Source organism: Bacillus rossius, chromosome 1, assembly GCF_032445375.1.
Source record: "Bacillus rossius redtenbacheri isolate Brsri chromosome 1, Brsri_v3, whole genome shotgun sequence".
Taxonomy (NCBI): domain Eukaryota; kingdom Metazoa; phylum Arthropoda; class Insecta; order Phasmatodea; family Bacillidae; genus Bacillus; species Bacillus rossius.
In genome coordinates, this window is record NC_086330.1 from 255,606,291 (window position 1) to 255,626,105 (window position 19,815).

Consider the following 19,815-nt stretch of genomic DNA (forward strand, 5'->3'; position numbering starts at 1 on the left):
TTTTTTCCTTTTTTTTTTCTTTTTTACTTATTACAAATCATAAACAGGTCACCGTGGACTTTAAATAATTACTTATATCAATTTAACATTCCAAACTGTTACAAAAATCAATTTTCATCTAGTTTCAATAATTGTTAAACATATTATATCAGCTGTTATGTGTCGTGCTGCGCCGCCCGAAGCTACATGGCGCCCTAGGCGGTTGCCTAGTTCGCCTATATGGACGCGCCGGCCCTGGTTACCTAGGGGCTAGGTGACTTGTTTATAGTGGTATTATGGTAAAGTGGGGCACTTAGAAGTCAAATTGAAAAAATAAACACACATATCTTAGGTGTTACTGTAAATTATTTAGTGGTTAACATAGAATTGAGAACCAATTTTTAAGAACTAGAACAAACCAAGAATGGTGAAAAAAGTAGAACCCAAACTTCACTATATATTCCACTATAGTCAAACCTATCTGAAATGACCCCTCACGGTTCCCAGGAATAGGGTCCTAATAGAGGGGGTCGTAATAGATGTTTTCCGAAATTTTCAGTTGATTTCAACCCCCCCCCCCCCCAACCCCTTTTTCTTTTCCAAAACCGCTACTCGCTAAGAAACCAGCCGTACAATGGCAGGATGCTGTCACTCACAATGCTAGACCGCTTTGCTTTAAAACCACTTCAACCTTCATGACAAGTCCGTTGCCCTACAGGCCACCTCTAAAGAAAATATGTCAAAAGCCAGTTTATTTTTACTGGTTAGTTTACATGTACGTTTTCTGCTTGTCGTAATTAAATACAGTAAAACCTCGTAATTACGTTCTCGTTATTTACGTTTTCCCGCAAATAACGTCATTTTATGTAGGTCCGTTTTATTGTACATTAACTTTCGTGTTGCATTTTCCCTGAAATTACACCGCTACGTAACCAAAAAACCCGGAATGTACGTTTCAAAACACGGTAAAAATGTAAATACTCGTCACGTTAGTCATAGATGTGAAAAGTTTGAAGTAGTTCGCCTATTGTCTGTAACCTTTCGTTTTGATGTATCGACAAGTTCTATGGTGCCTCTCCTCTACTAACGTTTTAATCTTTGCTGCCATAGAGAACTTTCGTAGCAGAACCACAAACGGTTTTATTTATGGTGTCATAGAGCACTCTCGTAGCAGAGCATAGTCCGAAGCGCTGAGCTATCGATACTACCGGAAAGCGCTCATACACAGTACGTATATTTAGTAGTGCTGCATTATGTACAGTACATATCTATGATGGCTTTCATTGTTTACATTAGTCAACGTCCGTTTTGGTTAGCACGTGTTTTTTTATCGTTCACAATATTATTTATGGCAAGATTTTGATTGAAGATGGATAGGTATAAAGTTCCACGAAATACTTTATCTATTGAAGATAAAATTAAAATTATTGAGAAGTTTGACAAGCATGTGGGTACCCGAGTGGTTTTGGCCAAGGAACTGAATATTCCTGTTAGTACTTTAAACACAATAATTAAAAATAGGTGTTCTATTGAAGCAAATGCTGCCCAATGCGGGCCTAGTGCGAAGAAGCGCAAGTACGTGAAAGACTCTACATTTAAAGAACTTGAAAGTTTGTTGTATGAGTGGTTCATTTGTGCTCGCTCTTCAAATATTCCAATCAATGGCAACGTACTACGCGAGAAAGCAAAAGCCATTGCTTTGAGGCTTGGAATTGATGATTTTTCAGCTTCTAATGGATGGATAGACAGATTTCGCTAGCGCCATAATGTTGTTTATAAGGTTGTGTGTGGTGAAAGCAAGAGTGTGGAGGAGGAAACTGCTGATGTTTGGAAAAACACGTCGCTCAAGGAACAGTTGGAGGGGTACTCAGCTAAAGATGTTTTCAATGCTGATGAGACAGGTTTGTTTTACTATGTATTGCCTAATAAAACATTATGCTTTAAAGGGGAAAAATGCCATGGTGGCAAGCTGAGCAAAAATCGCATTACCATTCTCTTACTTACAAATGCTGATGGTTCTGAAAAATTTCCGTTGTTTGTAATCGGCAAATCAAAAAAACCACGTTGTTTTAAAAACATTAAAACTTTGCCAACTTTGTATGAAGCAAACAATAAATCCTGGATGACAGGGTCTCTTTTTCAGCAACAGAGCCAAGCTTTTGACAGAAAAATGGCACTGCGTAACCGAAATGTCTTGCTATTCATTGATCAGTGCCCTGCCCACAAAATAAACATAGAGCTGAGGAATGTGAAGATTGTGTATTTCCCTGCGAATTGCACAAGCACACTCCAGCCCCTAGATCTGGGCATCATCAACTCTTTCAAGTGCTATTACCGCAAATGCATTGTATCCAGAGCAGTTGCCATGCTGGACAATGGCAAGGACCCAACACAAATGAAAATAAATCTACTAACTGCACTACATTTCGCAGCAAGAGCATGGAAGGAAGTTACACCAGAAACTATAACCAACTGTTTCCAGAAAGCTGGTTTCTTTGTTGACAGTGGACAGAGTGCTGGATCCAGTGAAAACTTGCCTGGAGCAGATAAAGTGAAAGAAGAATATCTGCAACTTTCACAAAATGGAGACTTCACTGACTATGTACAACTGGATGATAATGTTGTAACTTGTGAAGTCCAGACTGTGGAGGACATTGTTGATAGTCATCTGGCAGAAAAACAAGAAAGTAGTGAAGATGATGATTCGGAAGTGGAAACTCCCATACCGACGACGATCGATGCACTTCAAGCCCTACAGACTCTAAGGAATTATATTCTCAGTGCACCAAACAGTGAAAATGCAGTTGATGCACTTCATTCCTTGGAAAAAGAAATTCAGACCATACAAACTGAACAAAAGAAAAGTCAAACAAAAATTTCAGATTTCTTTAAAAAGTGTTGAATTTATATGCATAGCTGCCAACCTTTCATGCCAGTCATCAGTAATCACTCGGAGGCATATCCAGGATTCGGTGTGGTGAGTTTCCGGGGGGGGGGGGGGGGGGGGGGGGGGGTGTTTAGTCACTCCATCCCCAACACCCTTGTTAATAATAACACTACAGAACATACATCAAACTACATTTTTCAGCATAGGCCCACTAATAACAGCATTTTGAAATGAATAAATGCACTCTTCACATAAAACGTCGATGTTGTAATTGTCATACACTTTACACTAACATTAATCTCTTGAAGTCAGATGTTGTTTCGTTGCATGTTTTGCAGCGTGCAACTGTTTTTGGGAAAAATGTTTTTTGAAGCACACTTCCCCATCTGATGCAGTCTTTACTTTTTGAATTAAAAGTGCAGAAAGAGACTCTGTTGACAATGACGGCCTAAATTCAGTATGATTTTTTCGCACAGAACTAAAAATTCGCTCTGTGGAGGCATTGCTATGAGGGACACACAATAATGCATACATTACTTTACTTAGGGCACTGTATTTAATTTGACCACTTTCATTTTTCAACTGACTTATTTTCCACCAACTTTCATCAGACCTTGAACAATTTACAATGTCGTCTGTGAAATTTTCGAATTGATAGGCTGCAAACTCTTCTTCGAGCCTGTCACGCTGACTTTCTTCTATAATTTTTGGAAATCTATGGACGAAATACTCTACAGAAGTAAATGAAACATCTTGCCTAACAGAAATGTCAGCTACCTCTGCATGTTTTAAGAATACGTCAGTAAGAGGAAACTTTTTCAAAATGTAAATACAAGCTGCAACATAAAACTCCCTCACAGAAGAATAGAAATTTCTAACATCTATATCTTTTACAGACTTTTCCTGTAAGTATGCCCTAGTTTTCGCACCAATAACCAGCTCTGAATCAGACTTTTGATTTTTAACCTTCTGAAATTCAACCTCTGTGATTGAAGTGGCTCCAAGTTTCAGAGCAGATGGTTTGATAAACCTCATAAGTAAGTCTGTCAGAAGACCAACAAACTTTCTTCTCAAGATGTGTATGACAGGGGCTTCCTGCTGTAAATACACATTAACAGAATTAAAAACTGGGAGAACGGACTCCAAAAAATAACAGTACAGCTTTGTGACAGGATCCTGCATTAATGACCTCAACATTGAATGCTGTTTATTTGTTGAATCCACTTTCGGAAGAGGACCATGACAGAACAACATTTGTAAGGCTTCCCACTGCTCTACAACCCGAGTAATACAATCAAGCAAAGAAAGCCAACGTGTACTTACATACTTCAAAATTTTGTGACTTTTCATCCCACAAATTTCCTGGTACACCTTCAAAGTATTCTTCCTCTTAGAGCTTTTTTCTAAGTAATAAAATAGTTGCACTAAGAAGTTTTCAACATTTACGAACAGATGTGAGGATGCCTTCTGAGCTGCCAAATGTACTAAATGGCATGAACAGCACTGCATTACAACTGCAGGGTGGTGTTCTTTTACAAAGGATATTACTCCTTTTGTTTCACCTGTCATTGTGTTTGCATTATCTGAAGAAAATGCAATGCAGTTTTCCCATGGAATTCTGAGAGAAGAGAGCTCTTTATTGATAACTGAAAAAATTCCTAACCCGGTGTTGTCACTAGTTTCCAAAACCGACAAAAGTACAACAGATACCTGACCTCGAGCTTGATTGAAAAACGAAACAACCAAAGGGTACAGCTTCACAGAATTAGAATCAGTACTTCCATCAGTTGCCAACGAGAATGGCACCTGCTGCAAAATAGAAACTATTTCTCTTTTTGATTCACTTGCCATGTGCTGAACCAATGCATTCGTCTTGGTTCTAGCACAACCATATTTATGCGCAATCTTTGAATCAGGAAACATAGCCCTAAATAAATTACCTGCGTGGTCGGAGACCGATAATGGGATATTATGCTCAATTAGAAATGAAGTGAACAACAACTCTGCATTCGTAACATCCGTATCACCACTGTTTACAAAAAAAGACGAAATTGATTTATTGTCTGATTTCACTTTCGCATAATCTCGGTGTTTCTTGCATTCAAAATGTCTTCGGCAGTCATCTCTACCTCCGTGGGCAACCGAAAAATCACTATTACAGACGTTGCAGAATACATGATTCTCAGACACAGATGAACGTGAAAAACAAGGCCATTCACTTGCATAAATGTCCCGGTATTTTTGTAATACAGGTGTTCTTTTGCTAGTACTTTCACTCCGCACAGCAGCACGCTTCATCGTATTTTCAATGCCACTCTGAAACGGTAAAATAAATGACGCTGCCACTCTTAAACGGTAAAATAGGTGACGCGTCGCCCACGCAATCCAAACATAACGGCCATGTTTACAGTTAAAACGAAAAGGACGCCGAGACTGCTTGAAAAAATCGCCGCAACAGCGCTCCTATTGCAAGATATCGACAGCGATAGCTATCGTACTCACAGCGTCAGCGATATAGTTCTATAGTAAACAAATATCACGTAAACGGCTTTTTGTGGTTTTTGTAAAAAAATCCGTAATACTTTCTTACCAACCCGTAATTCAGTAATATATGTCACTACACCGTAATAATTACGGACAATCCGTAATGGTTGGCAGCTATGCTAGTATGTACACCTATAAAACTGTACTAGAGAAAATTTAATGTAGGCTTTATGTTGCATTGTTTTTTATATTTAAGAAAATTATATTTTTGCAGTGCCCTAAATGTGTTGTAAACAACTATTGTATGTCTTGTAGCACCAGTAAATGCTGATACATTTTTTTAAGCTAAAATTTAGCATTAACTGCCAATAAAAGTGCTTTCCCACAATTTACACTTTCCCGCAATTTACACTTTTTCCTTGGGGTTCCTTGAAAAGTGCAAATAAGGGGTTTTACTGTACACTAGAACCCCGATGTCACTAACCCCGGATTTAACGAAGCAGTGATTTTACGAATACATTCACAGGAACCATCAAAAAATTGAACATTTTGACCAAAATGTGAAAATCAGATTAAAAAACCAAATGAAAGATCATTAAAATCTGTTAATTTTAACACACAGCATATTTTTGTGTCGGCTTTAATACTTCCAATAATTTTCATGTAAGAATAACAAAAAAACAATGGGACATTTCCTTTAAAAATATGGCAGCGGTAGTTTCCACAACGCGAGTGGGCGCACACGAAGTTCGCCCGGCTGGCTGGCAGCAGCGGCTTCATGTCGCCCTCCCCTCTGTATCATTCTTCAAGGCTAGCTCATCCCTCACAGACACACAAACCATCTAGTGTCCTCACTTATAACACCCCAACTTCGCTCCTCATTGAAAAACCTTCAGTGAGAAAATGCTCTTTTCACCCTCCCTTCTCCCGTAAAATTTGGCTATTATGAATGGGATACTAAAGCGGTGAGGGAGGGGTAAGATCGTTGTAAATATTTTCGAACCCCTCTCTCCCCCCAAACATGCCCAAAACAAAGTATGTAAAATATGACACTTTTCACACCAAGTTCGAGTTCAGTCATCTCTGGCAAGGAATTTACAAGCTTTCAAACTTAAATATAAATGTATTTTAATAGCAAGGGTCATATGAAAAGGAATATACCAAATAAAATCAAGCTGCTGTCACCAAACAAAGCATAAAACGGCCCAATGCGTGGTCACTTCGTTATTGCTCGCGCGAGAGGCGAGACGTGGAATGTTAGAAGAAAGATAAATGCGAGGGAGACAGATGGCAGCCAGTGTGTTTCCTGCGTGGAGAATAAGTGGCGTAGACTTGTTTTTTATGCTGGGTGAAGCGACCTTTTTCTGTCAACCCACGGGAAAAGATAATTGCTTGAGCTGTCAAAATAAACATCACTGCGGCAGTTAAAACAAGTCGAGGCGGGCATGCACTCCAGTCGGTCGCTGTGTATATTTACTCGAAAAACATAACATCTCAATTAATATCAAGATTCCTTATAACCTACACGTAATGCCGGATGTTTTCAGCCTGATCCATGCACGTTCTTTAGCCAAGTTTTGAATGAAAACCACTGGTGGGCCAGTGTTGTGCCCTGTTTTGCAGACACATAAAGCTTTTATCAATTTGCTGACAGTTTTAATATATTTTTACCCTCCTCGTTAAAATGAAGCAGATAACGTGATTGTTAACAAGTACAAGCAGCATCCGAGATCGGCCGCAGCGCACGGTACGGGGAGAGGGTGAGCAAGGGCGAGCGAGCGGCCGACTACCATATTCACACGCTGTGGCCGGAGGGTTTTTCCTGCGTTGTATTAATAGTAATTAATATTTAATGGTATTTTATTTATTAAGTCATAATACACAAAATCAGAAGGAAAAAAAGGGGGGAAAAAAGAAGAAAACACCTGCATAAGTCATTAACAATAGTTCACAAATTCAAGCCAGAAAATATACCAAATCGGACTTCAAAAACTAAGCAAACATTGTCAACCAATAGTAATCAAAATCAAGAGAAATCCAGCAGGTAGCTTTGTCTTAACTGCGGACCACACTAGACACTCGCAAAAAGCTAAACGTAAACACACTGCCACAAAAAACCTTTATCTGCACCCTGCCGGCAAAGGGACGTGTCAAGCGCTGACAGCGGTCGACAGGAAGGGGTATCTATTTTTAGATATGCGCTGCCTACGGCAGTACAGCTCTGGGCAAGAGAAAAACCGTAACACGCTATTCACCAAGAAACTTATTTTCTGTCCGATTTTCGGCAATTTTTTCAGGTTCCTCGAAATCGGGTTGTAATAGAGACACAATAAATGGGGTCACAACAAAAAGGTTTTACTGTAATTCCTTCAATTATTCAAATTTTAACCAAATTTTCATACTACCCCCCCACCCCCCAAAAGGTTGTTACTTCCAGTCGTTTTTATTGTCTAGAAATAACTGTTTGATTTTAAACTGTATCCATGGTGCAGCAACATAGTGTTATTAGCATCGCCTAAACAGCCTGAAAGAAAGTACAGTACCACCCGGTTATAACATTCCCGTTTGTAACATTTTCCCGCCTATAACACCATAATTTCATGGTCCCGTCATTTCTCCATTTATCACAATGCTTTAATTTCCTGCCTGTAACAATATTAAAATTTCTACATTCCCGCCTTTAACGTTCAATTTTGCTTTGATAAATGCCACAATTTTCAGTATCACTTCCATCAAAGTCATAATTTAGAGCAAAACCATAGCTAGAAAATACAGCACGCATATACAAACATCAGATGTTTACATTTGTGTAGTTCACCATAGACGTGGTACACATGCACGCCACAACTTGCACCGGATCGACTATCAATATGGCGTCCAGTTCGCGCTCGTTAGCCTATGACTTGTTCCGTTATACACCTATCCCTCACTTAGCACGTCTTCAGATTGCGCGGATTCATTTAGCGCGATGTGAATTTTTCTAACCCAGTCTTGAATAGCACGTCTGTAAATTTCAGTTAGCACGAAATCTCGGCAGGCAAAAACAAAAAAATAAATAGTCGAGCACGACGCCACAAAGTCTGTTTCAACTTCTGTAAACAACAGATTTGACGTGGGATACAGTTAGTCAAACAAGGGGGAATAGATGCGTGCGCAGGTCTGTCTACACTATCGGCTGTTTTACAAACATCAGCCATGGCAAGTTAAATTGCGGCTATGGAGTGTAAAGGACCAAATGTTTTTATGTCCGCGCGTATGCCGCCGTGCCGTACTGTTGTCGCCTGGCCACAAACCGGGCCGTGAACTTAGTCTAGCCAGTGACAGGGAATTCACTCAAACAAAAGTAACGTCTGCCCATTCAGCTGCCGGTAACTGTACGTGCTTGATCACTCATATTGCATCGTGTTCAAGTATTTGAGACAAAACTAGAAGTATTACGGCGCGCAGATTGTCATGAATGCAGTGCTTATGTTGGTCGCACTTTAGTTTTAAGCAAGTCAACTGTGCGCACAATCGTACGAAATAAGGACTCTTACCAAACGGGAATATATTTGACATTAGATACCGGAATAAAAATGCACAGATAGGTTCACGTGGAAAAGGTTGTTAAATGAATGCCTGACAGGATTGGTGTGAACCAGGTGGTGATACGCGAATAAGCACTTTAATTTTTTGAAAAATAAAAATGTTATTATCCGGACAGTGATATCGGTTTCACTGTCAGTAAAGATTTGTTTGGAAAGGTATGCAACGTGTGTTGAAGGTCACGCCCGGGCGGACAAGTCGGCCAGCCGACTGACGATAAAGTACATAACCACGTATCTCCAGTTACACGGCGTGGTATTTGTCATACAAACTGTGATGCGAGGCATATAAAGATAAATGGTGAGACATATTTATAGTTGAGCTTTATTCACCACATTTGTATTACGTATAGTATATTTTGCTACACAATTTTGGAACACATTAAATAAATTAGCCTTGCTATTTATGGAAACTAATGCTTCAGAATACGCAATTTCGACTAACACGAGCATTTTTAGGAACGAATTAGTCGTGCTAAGTGAGGGATTGGTGTACTTATGATGCGCATTTTGTGCACTGATACATGGTTGGAAACAGTGCTAGTGTATTCTATGGTGCTGGTTTTTGTTTCAAAGGTTTAACACCTTAGAGATGGTTAAATGTTCTATGGATATATTCACGGCTTTTGTTTGTGTTTAACCTTTACCGTAATTATTTTTTTCACTTACTTATTGTAGTCACGGTCGTATTTAATTAAAATACACTTGAAATTTTATTCAGGTTATTGTATGGCTATGATGGCTGATAAATATAAGTGAAAATCATATTCTGTAGCTGAAAAAATTCAGTTTATTAACCAAGTGGACAGGAACCCCAACAAAACGCGTGTTGCGATTGCAAAAGAGTTGAATATTTCTGTTTCGACTCTGAACTGTATCGTACAAAACATTTTTTTCTTTAGCATATTATTATGTATTATCTATAAATAAAATTAACCAATTTTCCAATCTATTGCTGTACTTAGTGTTGTTTTACCTATACTCTTTAATTTAATCAATTCACGCGTAATTTTTACAAAGTGAAGATGTAATTTTATGATTTCCTGCTTATGACATTTTCTTGCTTATAACATTTTTTTAAGTTGGTCCCTTGGAGAATGTTATAACAGGGTTGTACTGTAATTACAGCCGCAGTGTCGTATCGAGAGTACAGTGTGCAACTCACCTATGAGTATGTGAACGCTGTGCTTGTAGAAGTAGTTAAGGAAGTCTGTCTTCTCCGACTTATTGACAGATGCTAGCATGTTCTCGGGATCCAGCAGTATCCTGAGGATGCCCATAAGCTGCACGGCACCTCCCAGCTCTGAGTCTGTGTCGCAGATCATCTGCTCGATCACCACGTTGATGAGCATCTGGTCCTGCAAGCATCCACCACTCTGCAGTGTCACTGCACTCCGATCATTGCTGAGATTGACTCTCACACTTAGAAAAATTTCCAAACCAATTCAACTTAAATTTTGCTCATTTCATCATAAACTTTACTGTTCACCATCTGATAAAAACAACTTACATAAATAATACAGAAAAACTAACAAAATTTAAAGCAGAGGACTTACAACTCTTTTTTTCCATTGGGGGAACATCTGGTAAGAAGGTAATCAATCGGTATTGTTCATGTTAATTTGAACTTACACTCTGTTCAAGATAAGGTGAAACTATTTTTGACAGGTGCTGCAAGTAACATTCAGACTTTGACACTTAATACTACACAAAATTGATACCTGACAGACTAATCTGGTGCTTCATGATAATGTGTTAATTTTGTTTGTTGTATTGGAAATTAAGTGTCGAAGTTTGAATGTTCCTTAAGGCATAGAGATACATAGCTGCAACCCTGAGAAACCCAAAATCTTGAGGATTTTTAATTCGTGAATTTTTGCTGTGGTTTGGTGAAAATGCTCAAATATATCTAACAACAAACAATATTATAGGCACTGATGTGTATAAATGCATATTTCATGTCAATCACTTAAAACTGTTTCCAACAATCAATAGGAATAAATGCAAACAACTTACCTACATTAGAAGATCATAAATGGAAAGCTTCACAGTTCACACGTAGGTCTGCACACAAAATAATGTTATTTTAACTCGGTTACATTTGTAGTTTTTAGAGGAAACCTCCTTATGTACAATGAATAATGTAACTTTAAACTAGGGGTGTGCGTGATCCCGACACTTCGGGAAAAAAGTCGGGAAAATAGGCTTCCCAAAATGCCCGGCAAGAATTTTCTTACTCCCGAATATTTCGGGAGATTGTTTAAAAATTTACAAATGTCTACTAATCACGTAAAACATGTTTTATATCAATTCAAACTGTTTTTATAACAATATTTGTTATGGATTCGTACATTTTCGAAGAGTTTCCGTTCTATTTCAGCGCCAAACATCTTTTTAACGTATGTCGATCGTAGCGACAGCTGTGGTGTGCAGTGAATTATGATAATCGTTTACACATATCTAATTGGAATAAGATAAACGTGCATGGATTACATTTACATATTGTATGCATTCATAAATATATTTGTTCAAGGGTACACGTTTGCAAGATACGTGAATAGTTTTATATCGTTTTTGCCGTCATTATTGAACACTTAATCTAAAACCACTGTGTGTACATAGACGAAAACCGAAAACAAAACGGGAGACCTAAGATACACATAAAGTTCTGCCATTCCCGATTACACCCGAACAAATCACCTTCGGCCAACTTCGGGATTTGTTTTATTTTTGCGCAAGAAAATGAATTCAAATATTAAAAGTTTTCGGTTAGGTTAGCTACATTAAAACACTTTAAAACACTATGGACGGTTAGTTAGGTTAGTATATCTACATTAAAATAAACAGAGAAATATAAATATATATAAATAAACCCGAGGTTGGCCGAAGGTGAATTGTTCGGGCGTAATCGGGAATGGCAGAACTTTGTGTGTACCTTAGGCTTTCCAAACAAAACACATGCGCGATCCAACCTTTTCGCCAAAGATATAAGAAATACTAGACTTGCGTTTCGTAACGAAGCGTAACCTTTCTCATTACTTAATAGAAGTGGCGATGTAGAGAACTGTATTGGCAATGTGAAAAATATGAAATCACGTAGTTTTACACCATGATCAAGAGTATTTAAACATCTATGATTTTGCTTTGGAAAAATAAAATAGTTGTTTAGTTTCGCGGGCTTTGTCGGCTGACGTTACGTTTTTAAGGCTTGTGCAAAGTATCTGTTCCTCATTTTCGATACTGCTGTATATTAAAACAAATAAACTAGCAGCCTACAAATAATGGAGGTCGCAACCGATCAGCCTGTTACTTGTAAACATAAAGGTGTTTGGAAGCATTTTGAAGTCTGACAGACAGTAAATCCCTGGCAAAGTGTGTCTTGTGTGGAAAATTTTTAAGATGCGACCATGGTAGCACGTTTGGATTACTAAGACATCTCAACATCACTCTATAAAAAAAGAATTCGAGGATGCTAAAAAATGAAGTCGCCGCTAGAAAAAGGGCAAGTGAAGCAGACACAAAAAATAGCAGCAAAAAACAGCTAACTTTGCAAGAAACGTTTAAATGGCCATCTTTTTTACAATATAAGATATAAACTTTTTAAGATATAATAATAATTATAGCATTTATATTTACAAAGGAGGATTTAAAGTATTTAAGTTTAATTTGAAATGATTCCTTTGATACTACGGTTCAATATCAGAGTCAAAAATTTGCTCCTTTTATTATTATTGTTGTTATTATTATTATTTTGATAAAAAACTTTCCGAAAATTTCCAGCAGTACAAAAACCTATTCCTAGGGACATGCAAATTTCGCATTTACGATAAAACAAATTTTTACGCGAAATTTGTAAGTTTAACACGAATAACCTCACTTTTACATAATTTCTGATACCGCGAATTTTTTGTGCGAAATACGTCTGTTTACCACGAATAACCACACTTTCCCGCCGTTTGGTAACTTAAAAAAAAGTAAATAAACAGCCGTTGTCACCACTGATAATACCATCAACGTAAAGACTACACTTGCCAATGTTTACGTTTTATTATTTATTTGATACGACGCGTTCTTGGCGAACTGCACTCGTGCACTAATACGCTCACGTTCTTTCGAAGGCACGTTTACAGAGTCAAAGAGTAATAATGTACGGCCATTTTGTTGGATATTTTGTGCATTACAGCGCTTGTGTCGCGAAGCAAATTATAAATTACGCTCAACTGTTCATCTTGCATCTACTATGGACTATGCAAACTGTTTTAATTTGTTCTCTTATACTGTAAACAGACTTAACAATTACGTTTTATTTTTAAGAATGATAATTTTCGTTTAGAAATGTTGTATACAGTGCAACTATTTTATAAAAACTGTAGTTTGTGATAGAAAACGTCTTCATATTTCTCAGCAGAAGTTCGAAAGTGTAAAATATGCCGAAACCTCAAGCAATCACCAAACTTCGTGATCACGAATTTCGTGATCGTGGGTTATATGCGAGGGTAAATATGTAGTTGGGCGATATGTGTTAAAAAAACTTTTTTTAAATCCGAAAATACTTTAATAACGAGGCTAGAAGGCTGGAGATACCCAAATGCTAATATTTTGCATGGCGAGCTTACCAAGATGCAATGCAACTTTGAAAACATGAAGCAGTGCATTTTTTTTGACAAAACAAAACCAGTTTTGGACCACATGAACACCACGAAAGCAGCTGCTGTGAAAATAAGTGTAGTGCAAGTGTCTACAAAATCTCTGGTGAAGCTTACCAGCTTGATGGCTACAGATCCAAGCAGACTTGACTTTGAAAACCCTTAACTGCCTTTGATCCAAAAAAATATTTTGATGACAGACATGATCCCTATTTTGCTTGCTAAGTTGTGTAACGTTTCTACTCTGAAAGAAATGGACCGCCAGGAGCTGATCACCGGTTTTGGAGAGTTTAAACAGATAGTTGAGAAACAAATGAAGGAAAGTAGTGTGGATGTAGTGAAGGCACTTCAAGTTGTAAAACTTTCACAACCTGAATTTTCTGACAGGTGCCTGGAAGCAGTGTGGATGTTGTGTGCAAACGTTGATCCGGAACGCTTCTTGTTACAATACAATAATGTTCTCACTGACAAGAGAACTAATTTAAATAAGAAAATTTAGCTACAATGGCTATTATTTCATTTGAAAGTTAAACGTTGTGTCAAAGTACTTTGCTTCTGAAATTATTGGGTTGACTTAATTTAGAATCTGAGTTCTTAAACTTGTGTCTTTTTAACCTATATTTGTGTAATTTTAATTTATAATGTTTCAACTGATGGTGCAATTATATTACAATGTTCTCTTCATATTTCTTACACTTGAAATCGCAAAAATTTAAAAAAAAATAAACCCGCTTTTAGGTAAAAATAACACCGATTTTAAGGGAAAATAACACCACTTTTCATCACAAAATAAACACACCTTTTGCATGTCTCTACATTCCCGCACACCTCAACTTCAAACTGATATTGATTATGAAATTGAAAATTGAGGTTGGGTTAGTATTTCAGTACATGTATGGGCCTACAAATTAAATGCAGATAATTTTCACTTTTTCAATGACATGCATGTTGAAGATTTAGCCTTCTTTAAAAAATTTGCATCAAAATTCTGTTCATAACAAAGTCCTTCCTTTGATGATTTCAATTTGACCAGTTTTTTTAGAGTTGCATCACACATTGATGATCTGAATTGGGTTCTTGTTTTCTTAATTTGTGAAAAAATCCTTTCGCACTATGCATTGCTGTGTGGGATACAGAGAATGGCAAGCATTGCCCTGGAGAGTCTGCCATATTTTAAAGTATTGTATGGATTTTTTATTCGTCCAATCAATGACCACTTCATATCCATTCTGCTCTGTTTTGCCACCTCTTCTGGAATCTCTTACACCTGAAAAGAGAAAAACTCTGTTTCCAATAAGTCTACTTCTGAATCCATATCTTGGTCTTCATTCTTCACCACAATACTGGGAAACTTTTCAACAAAGAACCTTAGACTGCAGAAAGAAGCAGTACGAATAGAGTTCAGGTCTGCCACTTCTACGTGTGTCAATATGTCACTTTTCAGTGGAAACTTGTGCAACATGTAATCACATTGACATGTAGTATTTTCTAACTGAAGAAAAAAATATTTGTTTTTGTTTCTGATCCAGTTTCTCTAACAATCTGTGTGCTGCACTACCTATCCCAAATCTGAATTATCTTCTGATTAGTTTTATTATGATAATCAACATCAAGAATAGAAGATGAGACTACAGATGCAATAACAAATCTGACAATTAAATTCGAAACAAATCTGTCAAAACAGACTTCAGAACATGAATAAGGGGTTCAGCTGATTGCAATAAAGTATTTTACTTTTCAAAAACTGGTATAATATTCAGGACAAATAAACAAAATGTTTTGGAGTGGTCTGATAACATGAACATGAAAATTATTTCTTCCCTGCAGAAATTTTCCAATTCTAATTTTTTGTATAGATAGTAGGCATAATATTCTGCTTCTTTGAACTACCTATCTTAGTGCAATCAGACCTGGGTTACTTCAAGACAGTTGCAGAAGAGTCCACCTGTCCTTTCTTCTTTGATGATGGTTTGTCAGTTTCTGGCAATGATGACCCATGTCAGATTTTGTGGACTGTGAATCAGACTTAGGCCTACCTTCTTGAAAATGTTCAAGTTTAGGAATTCCATAGCTTTCTAAACTTTTAGTTCCCTCATTTCTACGATTAGACTTTGTTTCTTCCAAGAAGAAACTTGTAAGGGGCTGCCACTGTTCCACTAAACGTCCCAAACACCTTCCCAACAACAACCACCAATGTGTGCACACATGTTTCAATATCTTAGCTACATCTTTGTCATGTAATTTCTGGAACTGTTTTAGTTGTTCATTGCATTTTTCACTCTTTTGTAAATAATAAAAAATATCTACTAAATATTGTCCATTTGAACAGGAATACAAGCTGCAGCTTTTTCAGCAGCTAAATCTATTAGGTGGCAAGGACATCCAATAACAATTAAATTTGGCATTTCTTTCTTCAGGACACTAGCCACGCCACTTTTGTTACCAATCATCACTGGTGCGTTATCTGCACTTAGAGCTAGACAGAAAGAGGTATACCATTTTCTTTCAAATCTCTAAGGAGCCAATATTTAAACCAGTCGAATCACCCTCTAAAACTGGGACAGACAACAGATATCTCACCATTGCAGATGTCTCTTTGTTGTAGAAAGTAACCACGATAGGATTCAGCTTTGCATCACCCTGATTGCTTCCATCTGTCGCCACTGAAAAAACTTCTCTTTTCAAGAACTCAACATTAGTTGCATGAGTTTCCTCTTCCATTTCTGCAATTATAGCTGATGTTTTCATTCTTGCGCAGCTGTATTTTTTTGCAATTTCACTGTCTGGGAACATTTTCCTGAACAACGAGCCCACGTGATCAGCACAAGTTATTGGCAAATTGTGTTCCACAATAAAATACGTAAATAAATATTCTGCATAAATTTTACGGTTCTCAGACGTATCAGAAACATAATTCAGCTTGTTATTTGAATCAATGCACTTTACGCTATCAAAATTTTTTTTTGTTTGGCAGTGTTTAAACAAATCGTTTCTACCAGCATTCGCGAGTGAAAAATCACAACGGCAGGCAACAAAATACGGATAGTTTTCACCTTTAAGAGACGATACAATGTGCGGAAACTCTTCTGCATATAACTTGTTGAAAGTTGCCGCACTGATGCGACATCATAAAAACATAAACAAAGAATATATACGCTAATGCACTACATAACCAACACCACAACTAGAATCAACCACAGCCGCCATTAACGATCAAAAGCAACAGGTCGAAGTTATTCAATCTCGAATTGAGGTCGCAAGCAATATATCTCCAACCAATCTAGTGCAATACGATTGTATTGATACAGTTTCAACCTATTGACACGAAAACGTACAAGGTAAAAAATAATCGTGAGGAAGGGATGTTCAATTGTGAGGGTTGGCAGCTATGGAGATAAAATAGCCCTTGTGGGACAGTTAGTTTAAAGGACTCACATAAATTAAATTGGCACCTAAATTCAGCAGATTCTGATTGGTGTATGGCTTGAAAACATCAAAACAATTTAATTGTTTAAACATCGTTTCACCAAAATGAAAACTGATAACATCACTGTCTATTTCCTTGCAGTTTTCACACGCTCTAGCTGGAACTACGAATAGTAAGTCTACTGAAAGAAAGGAAATAACCTCGTGGATAATCGTGAGGGTGTTGTTTGTTGTTGTCAATTAAACACATTTGATTTATCATAGAACCGTAGATTAGATGGTGTTGAGTTGAAAAAGGTGGAATCTATTAAGTACCTAGGAAGTGTACTGGATAGAGGGGCAAAAACAAGGAAGAAATAGTAATGAGAGGACAAGGGAGATGTATTGTATGGTGCAATCAACAAAACTTATTGACACCCACAGCTATACCCTTTCTTAATTGGCACCACTTGGTTCACACTTCTTTGAATTATTATCCCTGCAATTATACCCTCTTTTATCGCATAGTCATCGCAACAATATTTTAGGGCGTGAAAATTTGGATAAAAAACCACTCACGTAAACGTCGCATGATGTTTTTGGTCCCACTATTAGATTCCAAGAGCTTTGTGTAGGTATCTTTTCCATATAAAACAAAATATTTCAAAGTACAAATCTAATAATTATTCAGAAATTACCTCTTACTTATTTAATTAACGGAAATACAAAGTTGTCTGATGTGTAAATTTTCTTTAAAGATGTTTTTAAACGTTACAACCTTTATCTGTTCGCCTGTGTCGCCGCGGTGTACCGCTTATAAAAATGTAGCCAGCGCTAGTTCGCATCATTCATGTTTATGTTGTTTCCCGTATAGAGCGCGCACACGTAGTCGAATATCGTTATTTCACCAATTGCATGCAACGCGCGCTCTCTGTCGAGTGCCGAGTTAACTACATTTGATGGCCCGCACTCTTTCTTGGTAAGTATGTACTATGATGATAGTTATGCGTTAGTTCAGGCTCGCATTCACATTTTGTTTTTCTATTTAAGTGTAAGAAAGGTTTTTGTTGCATGACTTATTAATTTAAATTGTTTGGCGTGCTCTTGTATACTCCACTTTTAAATAAACAAACTTTCCATGAATGTGTTTTGTTTTTATGAGTAACTTTACCTAAGAAATTTTATTTTCTTCACATAAATGTCGCACCCCTAATTTTCAAACTTGAATTTAGTATAACATGTGCGACGATTATGTGACAAACAGGGTTCTGACAGGAACTTACAATTAACTTTCAAGGACTTTCTAAGGACTTTTCAAGGACCACTACAAACAATAAATTACATTTGCTACATCAAATTTTTACTTGAATAAGTTTATTAAGGATGTTTTGGCAACATTTATATTTCTGCTTTTGTATGTTTAGTATGTTAAGTATGTTTTCCCACTGAATTTAATCCCTACCTAAAAACCAACCTAACATTCACACAACACCTTAGTGATTTTTTTATTCATCTAACTTCTCACATAACTGTCTATTTACTTCAGCAAGGAATGCCGATTTTTCTTTGGCTGTTCTTCGAAGGCTGTTGGACTTCGACACCATGGTTAAACTACCAGTTGCTTCCGCCTGTTCAAAGAACTTATCAGCTGATTTTGTGAGCTCATATATATCTGGTTCAATTCTTTGTTTCTTGGTCTGGAGCGTATCTATTTCATCTGTGATACTTTTTCGTTTTAAATTCTGCTATTATGTTTTTGCGCCTTTTCTCTTCCAAAAAACTTTGCCATTTTTGGTGTGCATTTGCTGCTGAAGCAATCAGATCGTATGTTATGTTTACATTTGATACACCACCAACAGATGTAACATGCTGAAAAATAATTATCTGCGAAATTATTGTGCGGTCGTGCATGTTTTCTACTTCAATTTGTCTGTTAACTGAGAAACCGCTCTCAACAGAGGCTAGTCCATGTGACAAAATCAGCAGCATTTTCATCACACACCATAATCCTGTGTAGTTGGAACTAGAGTTTGCACTACCAAATAACAATGAATCCAAACGGTCAGCTTCAGGTTTGAAGTTTCGAAACTGTGACGACGAACCAAACTTCAGAATAATATCTTTGGAAGATGAAAGTAATGCATCGCAGTCTGTTTCTTCAACTTACCCTGCATCCACCAAAATTTTCAATACTAATGAAAACTGGGTAGTGCAAATTTTCTGGTCATTCATTTCTCTAGGGTCCAAACAACTGAGGTTCCTAACAACAGAATATTGTAAAGGACACTTGTTCAACAACTTTTTTTACAATTTCCAAGAGAAAATAATGACAATCCATTCGTAACTGTATAATGTCATGATCCTCACTTACATTCTTGTGAACCAAATCTTTTACTCTATTTTCTGCAGCAAATCCTAAATAGACTTTGGCTGCTGGCAAATGGTTTTCTTTCTTTATAACATCATCTTTGATGAACCTTTCCATTAGGCTTCGCAGCAATTTCAACATATCTTTCCCTAAAAACGGCAGAACTGGCTTATCAGTTTGATATGCTATCAAAAATGGATATACTTCTTTGGCAATTGACTGAAATACAGTCAAACCTCTCTGAAACGACCCCTCACGGTTCCCAGGAATAGGGTCGTAATAGAGGGGGTCGTAATAGATGTTTTCCGAAATTTTCAGTTGATTTACACCCCCCCCTTCCCTTGCAAAACCGCTACTTGCTAAGAAACCAGCCGTATAATGGCAGAATGCTGTCACTCACAATGCTAGACGGCTTTGCTTTAAACACACTTCAACCTTCATGACAAGTCCGTCGCCCTACAG

The 19,815-nt window shown here is 37.3% G+C and overlaps 1 protein-coding gene across 3 annotated transcripts in view; it reads right to left on the reverse strand.

Annotated features, from left to right (window-relative positions):
* The window catches only part of LOC134527491 (serine/threonine-protein phosphatase 4 regulatory subunit 3), a 269,007-nt gene that overhangs the window by 138,868 nt on the left and 110,324 nt on the right, over window positions 1-19,815 (reverse strand). For all 3 annotated transcript variants that reach the window (XM_063360215.1, XM_063360213.1, XM_063360214.1), the window contains exon 12: window positions 10,100-10,292. In XM_063360215.1, coding sequence (XP_063216285.1) covers window positions 10,100-10,292 — 193 coding nt within the window. The remainder of the gene's footprint in view (window positions 1-10,099; window positions 10,293-19,815) is intronic.